This window comes from Phascolarctos cinereus, unplaced genomic scaffold (assembly GCF_003287225.1).
Source record: "Phascolarctos cinereus isolate Bilbo 61053 unplaced genomic scaffold, phaCin_HiC Scaffold_3;HRSCAF=262, whole genome shotgun sequence".
NCBI lineage: Eukaryota > Metazoa > Chordata > Mammalia > Diprotodontia > Phascolarctidae > Phascolarctos > Phascolarctos cinereus.
The window spans coordinates 40,628,930-40,647,932 of record NW_027555736.1 but is presented as its reverse complement, the minus strand read 5'-3'; the positions used below and the strand labels follow the sequence as shown (position 1 = coordinate 40,647,932).

General features: G+C 40.6%; 1 protein-coding gene across 1 annotated transcript in view; it reads left to right on the top strand.

The window, feature by feature from the left end:
• The window catches only part of CRTC3 (CREB regulated transcription coactivator 3), a 75,815-nt gene that overhangs the window by 8,899 nt on the left and 47,913 nt on the right, over window positions 1-19,003 (top strand). Inside the window, exon 2 of the mRNA XM_020994586.2 lies at window positions 448-558. Within this exon, the coding sequence (XP_020850245.1) occupies window positions 448-558 (111 nt within the window). The remainder of the gene's footprint in view (window positions 1-447; window positions 559-19,003) is intronic.

Below are 19,003 nucleotides of genomic sequence, written 5' to 3'. Positions count from 1 at the left end.
ATTGTCATGTGAAAGAGGGATTAGACTGATTCTGCTTGGACCCGGAGGGCAGAAGCTACCAGGAAGCAGGTTTAGCTTTTACTTGAAAGACAAACTTCTGAGCTCTTGAAAAATAAAATCAGGTGCCTCAGGAGGTAGGGAGAGTTTCCCAGCTCTGGCGGTGTTCCAGTGGAAACTAGGTAAGTCCTTGGGAGGGATGTTGGAAGGGAGGGAGGGAGTACTATTCAGCTAGGGATTGAACTAGATCTGAAGTCCTCTTCAACTTGGATTTTGAGATTTTTCTGTGAGCCAGGCTTTTATCATCCTAACCTTAGGGTCCTCTTATAGCCCTGGAGGCCCCTAGAGGCGTGCTTCATGAGCCCAAGGAATGATGATCAGGCACTGCCTTTTTGTTTCTGTCAAAACTATGGAGCCCTCTCTAAATATCTCTGAAATTTTTGTTCCTAGGTTCAGTTTCAGAAGCTTCAGCAACTACGTCTCACACAGTCTCGGAACCAGTACCATGGAGGGTCATTACCCAATGTGAACCAGCTGCGCAGCAGTGCAGCAGAATTTCAGGTAACTTCATGTATTTGTTATCTTGAAGTGGAATGGACAATAACGATATGGCTCGTTTTCTTTTGGCATTTTACAGATGAGATGGGAGTGGGTTTGAGGGTTGGAGAACTAGTCCTGTAGAATTTCCCTATTCTGCAGAGAAAAATTGGTTGGCAGCTTTCTCTGTTACGGTTTCTGCTGGGTCTTTGTGAAAAGAACTTTAGATAACATTATTTCACAAATGCAGTAACTGAGGCACTGGTAAGTGCTTTTTCTGTGTGCATGGAGCATTTAATATTTGATGATGCCAATGAAGTGAAGTATAAAGTAGAACTGATGTTTCCGCCAGTTCTGAATCTTGTTGCTGTGATTTATGTTAGGGCCATTTAAAGTTTTAGTTTAAAGCTAAGGTTAGCTGGTGATCTTAGTTTCCTGAAAGGTCAGCTAATCACTACTGATACTACATTAGTGCTGTATGTGTGAGGCAAATAACTTGATTCGCTCTAATCCTTGCCCTCATTTGTGTTGTGAAAGCTGTATTTACTTGCTTACTGGTGTCAAGGAAAGGTTATCATTTTAGCACAACTTCGTTTAGTGTATTTTTGATGGGGCTTAATAGGGACTCTTAAGTGAACATTTATTGGGCACATAGTAGTTTGGTTGAATACTTGGGTATAAAGACAGAAACATAAAACAAGCCCTCTTTCCAAGGACCTTCCTTTCTCCTGGGAGGATACCACATGTACACAGACAAGTAAACATAACATACTTTAAGGAGGGTGAGCACTCACAGTTGGGGGCATCAGGAAAGGAGTTGAGGAGGAGGGGTGATAGCCAAGGTGACCCTCAAAGGAAGCTGAGCATTTTCACAGAATGAGGTGATCGGGCAGTAGCCTCCACGCATGGAGGGCTGTCTTTTGGGAGGGTCTGGAGAGGAGAGATGAAAAGCCAGGGTCAAGAGGAGCTGGTTGCTCAGTGTAAGGGGCACCTAGAGTTCATGAAGGGAGGAGTAACTCCGTAGAGGCAATGTGGAGCAAGACTGGAGGTTGTCGGGGTTTGCATTTTCTCCTAGAGGAGAAGCACTGAAGGGCTTTGAACAGGGAAGTGACAGGGTCACCCCCAGACTTCAGGGAAGGTTATTTGGGCAGCTGTGCAGTGGGTAGACTGGAGAGGGAGTCCACTTAGGAGGCCATTGCAATGGTCCAGATGAGAGAGAAGGTTCTGAAAGGAATAGTCAGAGCAGTAGACGAGAGTGGGGGTGGAAGGGGGGAGGACTGGACCGTGAGGATCCAGAGGGCGATGAGTCAGCAGTGTCCAAAGTGTCAGCATTCAAGACGGTCGAGGGCCGAGAAAAGGCCGTTGAAGAAGTTAAGAGATTGTTGGGATTCTTGGAGGAAGCAGTTTCATGCCTGTAGGATAAAATAGAAATGCCTTTGTTTAGGGTTTAAAACCCTTCATAACCTGGCCCCAACCTGGCATTCAGGTCTCATTGTGCACTTCTCCCTTTCCCATGCTCTTCAGTGCAGTCCAGCTGACCTTCTCTCTGCTTCTCACAACATGACTCTCCATCTTTCATCTGGTGCCTTCTCACTGCCCTACAAAGGCAGCTAGGTGGCTAGGGACAGCTAGGTGGCCCAGTGGTTCGAATGCCAGACTTGGAGTCGGGAAGACTTTGAGTTCAAATCTGGCCTCAGACACTTAGTAGCTGTGTGACCATTAGCAAGTCACTTAACCCTGTTTGCCTCAGTTTCCTCATCTGTAAGATGAGCTGGAGAAGAAAATGGCAAACCCCTCCAGCATCTCTGCCAAGGAAACCCCAAATGGGGTCACAAAGAGTTGGACACAACTGAAAGGGCCGAAGAGCAACCGATGTCTGGAATGTAATCTCTCCTCCCCTCTCCCTTATGAGAATCTTTCTCTTCTTTCGAGGCACGGTTTACGCACTACCTTCTGCATACAGCCTTTCCGGAATCCCCCAACTGCTAATGCCCTCCCTCCCGAGCTCCATTACGTTTATTCTCTTTATATTAACTCTGTAGTGCTTGTTTCCTCTGTTAGAATGCGTGTTCTTTGAAAGCAGAGATTGTTTTCTTCTTTGTTTTAATATGTCAGTGCCTAGCACAGTGTTTGGAAAAGAGTAGGTGCTAAATAAATGTTTGTTGATTGACTTGTTGGTAGAAGTGGTGAGAGAGGAAGCCACATTTCAAGCATTTGAGCAGTGAGCAGGAGGTGAGGAAAAAGTGAGCATAGACAGTTTTTTCTGGGAATTTGGCTGTGCAAAGGGAAAAGCACAATCAGACAGTAGCTTGAAGGGATGTTAAGGTCAAAAGAAGCTTTGTTTTTTTTTAAGATTGGGGAGGCCTGGGCAGCAGGGAAGTAGCCAGTAGATGAAGAGAAATTGAAGGGACAAGCTTCTGGAAGAAACGGAAAGGGATTGGGATAATTTATTTGCTTAGCTGTGTAAAGGTTGTATCTCCCAGTAGAATATACGGTCCTTGAGGGAAGGAATGATTTTTCATTTTGTCTCTGTATCCATAGCAGGTAGCACAAAGTTTTAGGGGTGTTGGATGTTTTTGATTGAATTAACTTAAGGACTCTGGAACGGGTTGGAAGGTTTACCTCTTCTGAGACTGTAGCTAAGTAATCCCGAATGGGGGAGAGGATGACATTGAAAGGATTGGAGGTGTAGAATAGGGCTAATGAAACATGGCTCATGACAGATGATTTCACATAGTTTCTCTTGAGATTTTCTTGCTTTGCGATTTGTGCAATTCACTGAACATTGGAGCGTTAAGTTTCTTCAGCTGTAAAGTGGGGATAACAATACCTGTAACACTCGTCTCACCGGATTGTTGTGAGGTACAGATGGGGTCGTTATGCAAAATACTTTTCAAACTTTAAGACATATGTGGGTATCAGTTATTAAATCAAGTATTAATTCCTTCTCTGTAGCTAATCTGAGTTGTGCCCATAAAAACAGAAAAGAAAGTAACTTGCTTTTTATATTGCTTTCCATTTTACAAATCCTTTTTCTTTTTAATGCCCCGTGAGAGTTATTGAAACTGTCTTGTTATCCCCTTTTTACAGATGATAAATTTGAATCTCAGAGAGATTCACGGACTTGTTCTTGAACCCAGGTCTGATGACTTTGAGTCCAGGGCTCTTGACAGCTCTACCACTGTCATTGAGTCAGTCTAGAAGCCTTTTTACAGCACGTACTCTGTACTACACATCCCCTGGGTTCCGTTTAATTCAATCAGCATTTGTTAAGTGCTGACTCTATGCAAGGCACTATGCAAAGTAATCCTTGACAAAGCTGATAGACTGGAGTTAGGCCATCTGTGCTTGTGGATTTTTTTGAATAGCTGTGTATTTCATTAAGGAGGCCCTGTGTTGCACTGGGGCTTGATGCAGTTGATAAAAAATAATTTGCAAGCAAAAGCGTTTTTGTACCCTTTAAATGCTACCTTCTAAGTGGTAGTCCACCCTAGCAAATGGAAGGGAGAGGAAAGTTTGTGTGGCTTTCCAGGCCCCTTTGCTTATTGAAGGAGAGAGGTAGCTGAGGCCCAGGCTGACTTGGTCCATTCTGTGTTCCTCAGATAAGAGAAACCACCACAAGTCAGTCCTAGCCGTCATTAAGCATTTATTCAGCACTTTCTGTGTGCCGGGAACCATGTTAAGCACAGGGGATGCAATATAAGCAAAAAGAAAGACAGTCATGGCAAAGACTGAAAAGGGAGCTGAAAAAAGGGGCTTGGGAGGGAGAAGGAGGTACCTGGACAGGGCTGTGGTGGCCAAAAGGGATGGCTGGGCCCCAGGATGGAGGCTCTGGGAAGAATGGAGAAAAGGCCACAGGAGCAAGAGTTAGGTGCCATTCGTGCCCTGTTGGCCGACTCAGACTGCAGGCAGGGAAGTTAAGCCAGTTTTGGCCTCAGATCCCAGAAGCCCTGGGCTCTACTGGTTACAGCTAGAGGGAAAGGGAGAAGTGTGGTACCGTCATCGTCATCATCACCTCACATTTATTTTGTACTTTCAAGTCTGTAAAAGTGCTTCCTCACAATAGCACTATGAGGTAGATAATGCAGTGTATTATCCCCATTCTACAGGTGAGCAGACATTGTGAGAGGTTGAGTGAGGTGGGTATTGGACTAAGGTCTCCTGACTCAAGTCTGACTGCCTTTGGTGTCCTGGCAAGAGTGTGGTGAATGAAATAAAAAAACCTGGCTTATTATCATCTGTGGGATCTTGGGCCGATTGCTTAGTCTCTGCAAGCCTCAGTGTCTGCATCTGTAAAATGATAAGAGTACTTGTACTACCCATTTCACAGGGCAGTTGTAAGGAAAGTACCTTGTGACTCTTAAATTGGTAAATTAATCGTTATAATAACCTTGAAGTAGCTTCTTGCCTTACTTTTTTTTTTATCTCCCCAAGCGAATCTCAAAATATTCTCAGGATCTCAGCTCTTGGACCTTCTTATTCTCCTATTTTTCAAGGGCCTGTCCCATCCTCTTCCTTCCCTCCTGCCTTCTTTCTACCTATAAATATATATGAGTGCCTGTTTTATATAAAGTAATAGAGAAATTTGAAGAAGAAAAAGACATGACCATTGCCCTCGGGGTTGGGCATTTGCTTAGGGTTCTTGGCCTAAAGGTGATTTCCTAAAGATCCAGCATAGGCACAACTATCTGGTGGGCCCTACCACATCCCAGCAGTTTGGGCTCGTACGATCTAGGTTAAGATCAGATTCTTCCCTAGTCTACTAGGAGAACTTTGGTCATGGCTCAGTCTTAATAGTTTTTCTTATGAAGTACAGCTGTCTACTCACAGCTAAAAAAAAGAAGCAACACTGCTCCCAAGGTCCAAAGGAGCCGACTGTGCGTTGTGCTCCCTCTGCTGGCCCGACAGTGGCAGCCTTTTGTCCAGATAAAATTTCCTTACTTTGTGGAAAGTAGATATCAAACTAAGATTCATTTGAATTCATTTACATTCATTAATCATCTCCAGTGCGCAAGTCATTGTACTAGGTGCTAAGATCTAACAGTTCGATTTTATTTAGGATAAAGTCTCTGACTCCATGGAATTTGCAGTGAAATCCACTGGAGCAAAGGATCCTTTTGTGCTTATATGTGATGAGAGATGATGCACATTTACAAATCAACTCTTAGGATGGAATTTTTTCCTGGGTTGATTTCCACCAATGTTGGTCTTATCCATTTTGTGTTTGTTATTGTTAATAATTACATCGTTACAAACTGTTGCAATATTATAAATTGTTAACAGTATTCCATTTTAGAAGGTGACATTTTCTGATCTTGTCCCCAGATTTGGTAGCTCTATATAGACCCTTTTGTATTATCCATATAGACACACCTTGGATAAAAGTTTCTTTGTTGATTTGACTTTAGCCTTAGACTTTCTGCAGCACATCTGGGACTATAGGATCCTAGAGTTAAAGGTAGAAGGGACCCTGGAGGTCATCTAAATCTAACTTTCCTCCCCATAGAGATGAGGAAACTGAAGCCCAGAATGACTTACCCAGCATCACACAGCTGATTGTGCAACCCGATAAAACTGTGTCTGTTACCCAAAGTTCTCTTCTTTTGAAAGAAATGGCGGCAACTCCTGAAGGTTAAATAGCTCATTGTTCTTTAAGGTGCAGTTTATAAAAGAATTGGAGCTGTGACCAAGAATATGGTTCTGTCAACTTTAAAATACAAATTTGAGCAGTGCTATTATAACAGCAGAATTTGATTTCATCTGTTTTAATTCCTTATTTCAGGAAAATTTGAGCTTTGTCATTCAATGCAGTTGGAGGATTCTGCTGTCTTAGTGATAGAGGGTAGAAAAAGAACTGTTAGAATCTTTGAGGAGAAATACTCTTAGGGCCTAGGATATAGTATGTGATTTTTATACTAGTGAAAGCATTAGAGTATATGTCCTTATACATATAAACATATATATATTTATATACATACACATATGTGTGCATCTATATAACATAAATGTGTATATGTCTTCCCATTTCCCCCATAATTGTGACAAGTTATTGTTCCTATTAATTATCAAAGTTGTAGATTTCAAAACCCACCCTATTGTTCTTGTCCTGTTCTGAAGAGATACCATTTGTTTAGGTATCAGTAAGCATTTATTAAGGACTTGCTGTGTGCCAAGCACTGTAATTAGAAGTGTTCACATGAAACAATATTAATAGTTCATGTATGTCTAGTACTTACCGTTTATAAAATGCTTTCCTCACAGCAGCCCTGTAAAGTGGGTAGTGCAAGTATTATTACTCTTGATGAAACTGAGGCTTAGATTAAGTGACAAGGATTTCTGTTATTTGTTAATTCATTTGACTTATTGTCAGTATTGACTAAGCACCTTAACTGTGTAAAGCACTGGGGAGAAGGTTGATGCAAAATTAGATAAGATGTGGTACCTGCCCGGGAAGAGCGTAGTTCCTTGTTGGGAGGTAGCACATATACACGTGTAATTTAGCAGAAATAAACAAGATATGATTTTTAGTTAGCCTTCAGAAACTGATAGATTAAAATGTTTGTTTAAAGATTGTGACCCAGTTCTTGATAATTGGAGACATAAGATGAAGTAATCTTGGCAGACTTTCTGAACTTCAGGCTTAACATACATTGGCAAACTATGGATTAGGAGCAAACAAACAGCCTTCATATCCTCCTGCTTTATTTTTCCTAGTCCACTTACTGCTTGATATGGCCAAGAAGTTTAGGCTATAATAGGACACTCAGATATGCTTCTTAGCTAAGTAGATCTCACCCTAAACAACAGTTGGCCTACCAAAAATGGAATATGGTCAGCAAGTAGGTTCCTTTCTCCAGTTTCGTTTTGGTTATTACCATGATAATCGTGACTGGGCGGGAAGATCTAGGCAAACCATGCCAAGTGTAAAGGCTGGACTTGAGCTGTTTCATCGTTGTGTGGATGATAGATCGGCATGAATCTTTATGAGACTTGATGCTGATAAAAGGAATTTGAGACTGTGGATACAATTGACATATTCACTGAGTTACTGATCCTCAGTAATGTGTTAATCTAATATTTCTAGGTAAGCCTGTTTTTTATTCTGTACCAGTGAAAGTAGTTATGTTCTCCTTCCGGTTTAAAAAACAGATCTTTTCATCCGGATCCCTGAGGGAATGGTCAGCAATGTCAGAAGCTACAGAGCTGAAGAAGGATGAGGACTGAGAAAAGATCACTGGACTTAGTAGTAAAGTTTTTGTTGGTGACCTTGGAGAAAGCATTCATGAGAAGTCTGATCACAAAGGATGGAGGAGTGAGAGATGAATTAAGCTTTTTCTAGGAGTTAGATTATTTTTTGTTTGGTTGGTTTTTTATTTTTTTTTATTTTTAGGCAAATGGGTTAAGTGACTTGCCCAGGATCACACAGCTAGTAAGCGTCAAATGGTTGGTCTGAGGCTGGATTTGAACTCAGGTCCTCCTCACTTCAGGGCCAGTGCTCTATCCACTGCGCCACCTAGCTGCCGCTAGGAGTTAGATTATGAACAGGAGAAATACTGTAATAGAGTAGGTTGAGGATTGTGATAGGCTCTGAATTTCCTTCTTTTCTTTATTATTATAGTATTTTTAGCTGTTGCCAAGGTCTCTCAATTTTACCTCTGCAACATCTCTTGAATATGCCCCCTTGTTTCGTTTGATATTGCGACTAGTCTGGTACAGGCCCTCATCGCCCTCACACCTGAGTTGTTACCGTAGTCTGCTGGTGGGTCTGCCTGCCTCAAATCTCTCTCTGCTCCAGTCTATCCTCTATTTAGCTGCTAAAGTGATTTTCCCAAAACACAGGTTGTCTCTCACACATACAACTCTGTTGGCTTCATATGGCCTCCAGGACCAAATATAGAATGCTCTGTTTGGTGTTCAAAGCCCTTTACAACCCAGTAGTCCCCTCCTATCTTTCTAGCCTTCTTATTCCTTACTCCCTGCCACGTATTCACTCTTCAACCTAGTGACACTGGCTTGTTGGCTATTCCATGAACAAGACATGGCCTAGTACTATAAAGAGTCAAAAGGGCTAAAGTTTAAAATGAGTAGGTGAGGAAGGGCATGGATGACAAAAAGAATTTTTAAAACTACATTGAGAGGGGCAGCTAGGTGGTGCAGTGCATAGAGCAGCAGCCCTGGAGTCAGGAGGACCTGAGTTCAAGTCCGGCCCCAGACACATGATACTAGTAGTGTGACCCTAGGCAAGTCACTTGACCCCAATTGCCTCACAAAAAAAAAAAGCCTATATTGAGGACCTAAAAAGGAGATTTGAGAAGGTATCCTTTTTTTTTTTGAGAAATTAGGGACCCTGGGTTTTGGGATTTTTTAATATGTTTGGTTAGTTTTGCTGAAAGTTTTTTTAAATCCTTCATTTTTTTGTTCTTTGTTCTAAGGGATTGCTCCTTGGGAGGGAGAGGGAAGAGGAATACACTGGGGAATGTAGGTAATGCAAAAACAAAGGATGTCATTAAAATTTATTTTAACAAACTATATTGAGGAAAAAAGGAGAATCACAGAAGGGCTAGGACTGTTATGGGGGATTGGTGGTATGATGATAATTAACAATAAAGATAAGGTCAAGCTATATAGGGTTGTTTTCTCTGGCAAGGAGAATACAAATGGCTTCTCCAGAGTTGATCCCCAGAATAAATAAGGTAGTAAAATAGCATTCAAGTCATCTGGTCCAGATGAACTGTATCCTTGGGTATACCAAAAGAAGTTATTATTGTTGGGCTAATGTCATAAGATCATAGAATTATAGACTTGGAACTAGATAAATTTTAGAGGCCATCAAGTCCAGTCCCCTTATTTAATAGATGAAACAGGCACAGAGACGTAGTCGGGTGCTGGACCAGGGTCTCAGAGCTAGTATCTAAAGTAGAATTCAAACTCAGCTATTTTTAACTCTCTAAGTTCAACACTTGATCTGCCACTCTCCCTTTATTTACTATGGAGAGTTGCTTTGGGATGGGAAATGGGCAAATGTGGTTTGGTGTAAAAGGGTGGGAGGGGAGTGAATCCACAAATTATTAGCCAGTGAGCTTGATTTCTTTTCTTGTCAGAATTCTAAAAACATATTAAGGAGCTGGTTACTCAACAGAAGAAGAAGTGGAGATCACAAAGAGCTAGCATGGCTTTGTCAAAATAAAGGAATTAGGATAACTTCATTTCCTTTTTTAGCATGGTTTTAGTATACTGGTAAATCAGGGAGTGCTATAGATCCATTTTGACTAGTTTAGCAAAGCATTTTTTATAGTCTTTCACACTTCTTGTAGGAAAAGATGGAGAAATGTGGGCTAGGTAGTAGTAAAGCTAGGCAAATTCAGAACTGATTGAAAGACTTGCCCCCAGAGAATAGTCAGTGATTCAGTATCAGCTTGGAAGGAGGGCACACTCCAGGGATCTATCTGTGTTTGGCCCTGGGCTGTTTCGCATTTTTAAGCATTGACCTGGTTAAAGGTTCAGGTGGCATGCTTATCACATTTGTGGATGAGACAAAGCTTGTAGAGCTTGTCCATACGTTATGTGATAGAGTCCAAAAAGATTTTAATAGACTGGACGTTGGGCTCAATCTGATAATGATATTTTATAAGGATAAGTGTAAAGTTTTACATTTAGTTTCAGGAAATCAGTTTCACAAGTATAAAATAGAGCAGTCATGATTAGATAGTAATTTGTCTGGGAAAAGCTCTATTTAATTTAAGCAGCATTATGATATAGTAATATAGTAGTTATTGTGAACTTGAGCTGCATTGGGGGGTCATAGCAGAAATAAGGAGGTACTTAACCAGTCCTATGTTACTTTACCTGGGTGTTAGACCCTAAAGTGTTGTTTTTAGTTCTGGGCATCATCTTTTAGAAAGGCTGTTGATTAAGAGCCTCCAGAAAAGGTCAACCAGCATAGTAAGGAGCCACAGGACACATGGGGATCTACTGAAGGAACTGAATGTGTGTGGCCTATAGAAGAGAAGCCTTTTGAGTGGAGCGTGGACCATCGATAAATGTCTTTATGGATTTAAAGGGCTGCCATTTGGCAGAAGGGAAGGCTTCTTCCCTCTTTTCTGCCTTTCCAGGCTTATCAGACATTACTACCATTCACACTCTCTAAGAGCCTGCCAATGCTGTCTGTCGTATTGTTCTTCACCGGTGATATGATATTCGCCATTTCACTCTCTATTCACTTCTGCTTATTTGAATCCCTAGGTACTTTTAAAGCTCCCATCAGTGTCTACTCCTGCATGAAACTTTTCCTGATTGTCCCTCTCCAGCTGATAGTGTTTCCACTCTCTGCTCCTCAGTGACCGTTTATGTGTATGTGTAATGTCCTCAATAGAATAAAAGTTTACAAACGTGATCTCCTTTGATCCTTACAATAACCCGGGGGAGGGAAGGTAGGTTGGGTTGCTGTTATCATCCCCATTTTACAGATGAGGTAACTTTTTAGTTCTGACAGGTTAAATGACTTGCCCAGAGTCACACAGCTGGCGAAAGTCAGAGGCTGGATTCAGAGGTCCAGTGCTCTATCCCCTGAGGCTACGTGCTGCCTCAGTGGACTGTTAGTTGAAATGTGAAAGTCACCATTCCTTTCTTAAGCATGTGTGGCTGACTGCTTCAGCTCCAGACATGCCCTCTCCTTTTTGTGCTTTTTTTTCTGGAAACTTTCAATCCCATACCTAACTTTTCTAAAATTCTGTTCACCTCCTTAACTTCTTTCTTGTTTATTTTGTGATTAAATTTATTGAGTTCGGAGAGGGGAAGGTTGAGGTCCCCCACTAGTATAGTTTTGCTGTCTATTTCTTCCTGTAACTCCCTGAACTTCTCCTCTAATAATTTGGATGCTATACCACTTGGTGCATATGTGTTTAGTAATGGTATTTCTTCATTGTCTGTGGTGCCTTTCCACAGGATGTAGTTTGCTTCCTTATCTCTTTTGATAAGATCTATTTTTGCTTTTGTTTTGTCTAAGATCAAGATTGCTACCCCTGCTTTTTTTACTTCAGCTGAAGCATGATATAGTCTACTCCAGCCTTTTACATTTACCCTCTTTGTGTCCCTCTGTTTCAAATGTGTCTCCTGTAAACAACATATTGTAGGATTATGGTTTTTAATCCATTCTGCTGTCCACTTCCATTCTATGGGAGAGTTCATCCAGTTATGATTACTATCTGTGTCTTTCTCTCTATCCTATTTCCCCCATTTTTTCTTTCTCCTTTCTCACTTTCCCTCCCCACTAGTGAAACTTTCAATCTGCGTGCTTGCATATTTCTCAGCATTTGAGACAATTATGGCATGAGAGACAGGAATCAGTTAGATGTTCCTGAGCAAGAGAAGCCCATGGCCCCTGTGTGAAGGAGATGAGGTGGCTTCTTGTGCTATGACATCTTCCTTTCCCTGAATACCATTATAGCCAATATTCTGGTGAGCTCCTTGAGTATCTCAAGTTAGGCTTCAGGCCTACCTTTGTGTGAATTAAAATATGATGTCATAAGGGTCTCTAATCTGTCTGACTCTTTTGTGAAAACTTAACCTTAAGTCCCCAAAACACTGTCATGTACTTGGACAGTTCAGATCATTTCTTAGGGAGCAATTATAATTGCTGATCGTAATGAATTCCTAGGGTTTTTTTTTTCAAACAATAGGAATAAAGGGGAATGAACAGATGTGAGAGAAATTGCAAAAGTAAAATCATTAGGACTTGGTAAACTATTGAATTTAGAAAATGAGGAGAGAGAGATAAATTAAGGAGGATTACTAATGTAGGGCACTGAGTGAATGATAGTGCCATAGACAGAAATAGTCAAATCAGGAGGAAGAGTAGGTTTAGAGCAGGGGAAGGTAGTAAACTTGATTCTTGACATGTTAAATTAGATGCGCTGTTGAGGCGTCATTATCATCTTCATCATAATGATAGCAGCTAACATTTATATAGCGCTTACTATATACCAGGCACTGTGAAGTGCTTATAGTTACTACTCATCACCATTTTACAGGTGAAGAAACAGAGACAAACAGCTTAAATGCCTTACCCAGAGTCACATAGCTAGGAAGTATTTGAGGCTGGATTTGAACTAATGTCTTTCTGATTCCCGGCCCAGCGCTCTATCCCCTGGACTACCTAGCTGCCCTATCAAAATAGAAGTGTTTTATAGGCAATTAGAGGTGGGGATCCGAATTCAGAACAAAAGTTAGAGCTAGAGAAACAGATTTGAGTTCTTTCTATAGTGGTGGTGGAGGAAGCTATGAGAGTACATGGAATTGTTAAGAAAGTCATTGTAGAGAGAGAAGAGGACCAAGGAGACACCTTTGGGGAGCCGTTCCCCACATAAAGAGACCAAAAGAGGAGTCCATGAAGGAGATAGGAATGCTTAGAGAGGTAGGAGAACCATAAGTGTGTGATATCTTTGAAGCCAGGGAAAGAGGTGTCCAGCAGAGGGACAGGTTAGTAAGTGTCAGCAGAGAGATCAGGCAGAATAAAGACTGGAAAAGGCTGTTGAATTTAGCAATAAGGGGGCCTTTCGAGACCTTAGGGAGCAGTCTTTAGTAGTATATTAATGACTTGTGTGAGAGCAGTTTCAGTGTAGAAAGTATAGAAATTTCTGCCTTCCAGATTGGAAGGGGTGGAGTTGAGGAGAGAATGAGTAATGAAGAAGGGGAGGCATCTGGTATTGAAAACTTTTCAAAAAGTTTAATAATGAAAAGATTGAGAAAAAAAAGAAGAACAGTATCTAGGAGTTGGGTACAGCAGTAAAGAAAGGCTATTTTCAGTATTAGGGAGGCCTGAACTATTTTGTAAGTAGTCAGGGAGGAGGGGTAGAGATGAATTAGAGAAAAGATGATTGTTAAAGCAGTGTCCTAGAGGGGATCAGAGGTGAGGAGATCAAGGGTTCATGTGAAAGTAATGACTCACATTTTCATAGTATTTTAAGGTTTACTTTTTTTTAAAACAGCCCTTTAACAGACTTAATTCAAGTAGGTTTATCCTCATTTTATAAATGGAGATACAAAGAGGTTAAGGAATTCACCCTTGAGCCCATAGCTAGTAAGTGTTTAAGCCAGGAGTTAAAAATTCTTTGTACTATGATACTCTTAGTGAAAAACAGGAACCAAAGGGGGGAAGCAAGAATGTGTATGTATTGAGGGGGCTTAGGGATGTGAGGAGAGTGATGCTGACAAGTTTGTGGTTTTTAAAAATACATACTAACACATATCATCACCAACCAATCAAAGTGGTTAATTGATCAGAAGGAAATGGCTGTCATAAGTTTATTAGATACAATCTTCAGCCCTAGTGTTTTTTGTTTTCCTTGCTGCCGACTTAGCAATTCATCACTGCCTGTTCAGTTATAGATTACATTAGATGACTTCTAAATGCCTTTCCAACTCTTGAGATTCCATGACTCTTCTGTCTTACCGTTGCTGTCGAAACTCCCATTAACTGAGAGCAAGTAAAAGGGAAAAACTCTTGGAACAAATAAACATAATCAAGCAGAACAAATCCACACAATGGCTTTATCTAAAAATATAAATAATGTCTCTTTCCACACCTTGTGACTGTCGCCTCTCTTTCAGGAAGTGAGTAACATGATTCATTATAGGTTCACTGGAGACATGGTTGATCATTGCTTTGATCAAAATTCTTAAGTCTTTTACGGTTGTCTTTCTTTACATATAATATTGTCATCCTTGTATAATTTGTTCTTCTAGTCCTGTATACTTCACTTTGCATCTGGTTGTATTATCTAGGATTCTCTGAAATTATCTTTTTTTGCCATTTCCTTCAATTAGTAAACATTTATTAAGAGGCTACTCTGTGCCAGGCACTGTCCTAGGTATTGGGGATACAAAAAAGAGGCGAAAGACAGTCCTCGACCTCAAGGTGCTTCCAGTTTAATGAGAGAGACAGCAGTTAGGCGGTGCAGTGGATAGAGAACTGGCGCTGGAGTCAAGGGGTCCTGAGTTCAGATCCGGCCTCAGACACTTGACACTTACTGTGTGACCCTGGGCAAGTCACTTAACCCCTTTACCTAGTACCCCCCAAAAAACAAACAAACAGAGAGACAACATGCAGACAAAACAAGCTATATCTAGGATAAATAGGAGACAATTAAGAGAGGGAAGGGACTAGAATTAAGTGGGGTTGAGGAAGACTTCCTGTAGAAGGAAGCCAGGGAAGTCACTGAAGGAGGGAGGACATTCTAGTCATAGGGAACAATGCAGTAATATTCCATTACATTAACGTAACACCGCGTTTTCTGCCATTTTTAAATTGTCCGAGAGTCAGTCTAAGGCACGTTCTTGGATTCTAGTTCTTTTTCCCCCCCTCCCCTTTGAAATCCCTTTCAGATATTGTCCTCCCTCTTCATCTTCAACTTCCCCATCGCTGCTTTTTTTTTGCCTGTTGAGTTTGATGTATTTCTACACTACAATGTGTAAAAAATGTGTCCAGCCCTTCTTTGTTTTATGTAAGAATGAGGGTTTTTTTTGGTGCCCGCTACTTCTACCCTTTCCTCTATGTTTGTATATTCTCACTCATCCCAAATATGAGAAATTACAAGTTCTGCATCCTTCCTCCAGTATATTGCTCTTTTTACCCCGGGACCTCTGTTTTTCTTTTACAACTACCCCATTAAATGTTGAAGACAATAAGATTCTGAAGGGATGCTTGTTTGTTTTCCTCCTATTAGAAAGTTTGTTTTCCTCTGTCATCTTACAGTCCCTTCCATTACTTAAATTCACTTTTCTAGAGTTCTCTGGACTCGTTATAGTTATAAACTCTTTATATTGATATTTTAAAATTACAACTCAGCACTGGCTTTTTCATCCAAAATGCTTGAAAGTAGATTGTGGAGGAAGTGGCATAGTGAGCTCTTGTCCACAGACTCTTCCAAACAGGTCTAGAAAATGTATCCGTCTGAATCCTGATGGAGAAATCCAGAAAAAGTCACAGTGAGTCCTTTTTCCATCCTAACTAGGTATAGGGAAACAGGCAGGGAGGTCCTGGGACACTGGGGACTGGGTGAGGAAAGAAGGGAGCATTTTAGCACTCAGGATGAAGCTATGCACCAGGGTAAGACAGAGTTCCAGAACTATACCAGGTCTCCACCAGACCCATACTAGGGCATTATGATGAGGACATGTGCATATCGGCAGTTTTGTTGCCTACTACCCAGATAGAAGTCACCAATCTGGGGTGGAGTGAGAAAGGGACCTGCACAGACCTGGGCCTTCCTAAGTGAGGAAGCTCTGGGTTGGTGTACTGAGAGAGGTGGAAGTTCAGAAGCAAACAGCAACTCTTTGGCTCAACCCTGGACTTGGAGCGGGGTCTCATTTCTAACATTTAGCCTAGCCTGCAGAGGAATAACTAAGGCAGGAATCTTAGACCAAATAGAAAACTATGCTTCTGCTTCTCAATGGATAAAGACTCATCTTCCTGAGTTTAAATTTGGCCTCAGATACTTACTAGCCATGTGACCCTGGGCAAGTCATTTAACCCTGTTTGTCTGGTTCCTTATCTGTAAAAGGAACTGGATGAGGAAATGGCAAACCATTTCGATATCTTTGTCAAGAAAACCACTAATGAGGTCACTAAGAGTTGGATGTGACTGAAAAATGATTGAACAACAACTGAAAAAATCAATGGAGCTTTCTAGCTGGTTGATAGGGGTTGAGTCCAGCATCAGTCTGTTCTTACATAGACCCAAATCCAGGTCTGGAACTTGGAGAGCTCAAACCACTAGGGCAGTGAATAAACTTTCCTCTAGAGCAGACCACTTTGGAATAACTGAAAGCTTGCTGGTCCCCAGCCTGTCCCTGAGATCCTGGAATAACTCAGCATTCAGTATCCAAGAAAGCAGCAATAGGGCTAGCTCAGACCTTCTTATAGAAGTGCAGCGGAACCCAACCCTAATATCAAGTTGGAAGTCAAGAAGTAGGCTAGAAGAAAGAGCAAACAAAAAAAAGAAGCCCGCCATAAAGAGCTATTACTGTGGCAAGCATACTCAAGATACAAATGCAGAAGAGAATGACTCTAAAACATCAGCAAGCAAATTCTTAGAGAAAAACACAGCCAACATTTTTGGAAGAGATGAAGTAAGAGTTCTAAAAAAGAGTTAAATATTTTTATGAAAATGAAAGAAAGAATTGGAAAGGGAATTATTAGCTTGGCACAAGAAGTAATAAACGTTGCTTAAACAATAAACCCTGTGAAAATTAGAATGGACCAAATAGAAGCCAATGAGTTCATAAGGCAACAAAAAATATTAAAACAAAACCAAAAGGCTAAAAAAAATTGCAAAATATTTAAGTTATCTCATAGCAAAAGCAATTTACTTGGAAAACAAAGTGAAGAGAAAAAACTCTTGAGAATCGTTGTACTATCTGAAAACATCATGATCAAAAAAAAGGCCTAGGACATCCTATTTCAAGAAATCTTAGAAAATTGTCCATATCCTTTAGAACCAAAGGGCAAAATGCAAATTAAAAAATTCATAGTTTACCTTCTGAACTTTACCTTCTGAAAGAAACCTCAAAATGAGAACTCCCAGGAACATCATAGCCCAAACCCCAGAACTTTCAGGTCAAAAAAACCAAAACCAAACCACAAAGTCAGAAAGAAAGTTCAGGTATTGAGCCACAGTGGAGATCATACACAATTTCATAGATACCACTATAAAAGAGCAGAGAACTTGTGATATGCTATTCCAGAAGGCAAAGGATATGGACTTATGGTCAAAAAGAACTTACCAAGAAAACAAAGGATAGTGTTGTAGTGGGGGAAAGGAGCCTTTAATGAAATAGGACTTCCAAGCATTCCTGATGAAAAAACCAGAGCTGAAGAAAAAATTTGAAGTTCAAACACAGGAGTGAAAAGAAACATAGAAAATTAAACATGAGTGAACACTACATTCACATGTGGGAAGATGATACATGTGTCCTCTCTGAGCCCTACTCTCATCAGGATCCATAGGATCTGATTTCACAAGGCCTGGGAGTGGTTCTGTTATGTCTTGGGGTACTCTGTGACGACTTGCAACCAGAGACTGAAAGGAAGAGACAGATTTTCCATGAAGACTACATGAATACCTTGCTGCTGTTGCTTTCTGTTTGTCCTTTGTTCTTGAAGAGGACTATAACATTTGGAAGGTGATGCCCTAAAATGCAAGTGAATTGGATTTAAGTGAGGGAGGGCTGTACGAAGTCACTAGCCCCACTTTCTCCTCTGGAGCCATTTGGGTCCAGTGGCCAGAAACGGGTCAGGGCAATACCTAGGAAAAAAATGAAGCAAGAGATTAAAAAAAGAAGAAATAAGAGCTCTAAAGGAAAGAATTGAAGAGAACAGCTTAGAACAGAAAGTGGTAAAGCTTACCTAAATGGACTACCTGAAAATGAGAATTAAAGAGATCCCTGCTACCTTTACAGAGAGAAGTTTCAGTTCAGTGATTCTCAAGTTGATTCTTTGGAAACTGTAGTGTTCCATGACTAATAGCCATACAAAAATGCCAAAAGAATATTGATATTAGAAAAATGGGCCTCTCAAAGGCCCTTTTCTATTTACCTAAAAATCATCTCCAAGAAAGAATAACTTTTTTCTTAAAAATCAACTCAAAGAAGGAATAATCTTTTGCCTAAAGATCAGTTCCAAGAAAAACTATCCTTTGGACTCTTAAGATGCCTCCCTGTAGGGCATGTACTAGATGGAATGGTTTATTATTCCAATCTCTTGTGCCAAATTACGCCATTAATCTGTTGTTATTTGCTAAAAATTACTTGCTAAAAAATCATTTGTTTATCATTAGTGACTGAGATCTTCAGACCCCATTTATTCAGACCTATTCAGTTATTAATTTCCTTTCAGGTATCCTTGTTATTTATGTAGTGGCAAGGGGCTTAAAATTCAGACTTCTTGATTTCTTTCTTGGAAACCATTTGAGGGTGTCTCCAGAAATCTCAGGCTATTTCAGAAAGTCAAAGTAGAATTCAAATATTCCTGGCATCCCTTAATAAATAATTTAACAATTTCATCATTCATAAATTCTTCTGAAATCTTGAATCTACTTGTGTTTTCAGCCTGTACTTCCTTTGGTCTTCCATAGGATTATAGGGTCATAGGTTTAGAGCTGGAAGGAGTCTTCTATCCAGTCCAGCCCCTCAGTTTTACAGATAGGATGACTGAGGTCCAGAAGGGTTAAGTCACTTACAGTCTAAGTGACCTCCCTCAATGGCAGAGCTAGGATTAGAACTTAGGTGCTCTGAATCCAAATCCAGTGCTCCTTTCATTGCACTGTGTTGCTTCATAAATTTACTTAGTAAAGTAAGATACTGGCAACATAAATTTCTGCAATCTTTATATCACTTTTGTTTTTAAAAATTAAATCAGTTTTTTTCAGTAGACAAAAATCTCTTTTCACCTTTACCTCCCCTGCCATTGAAG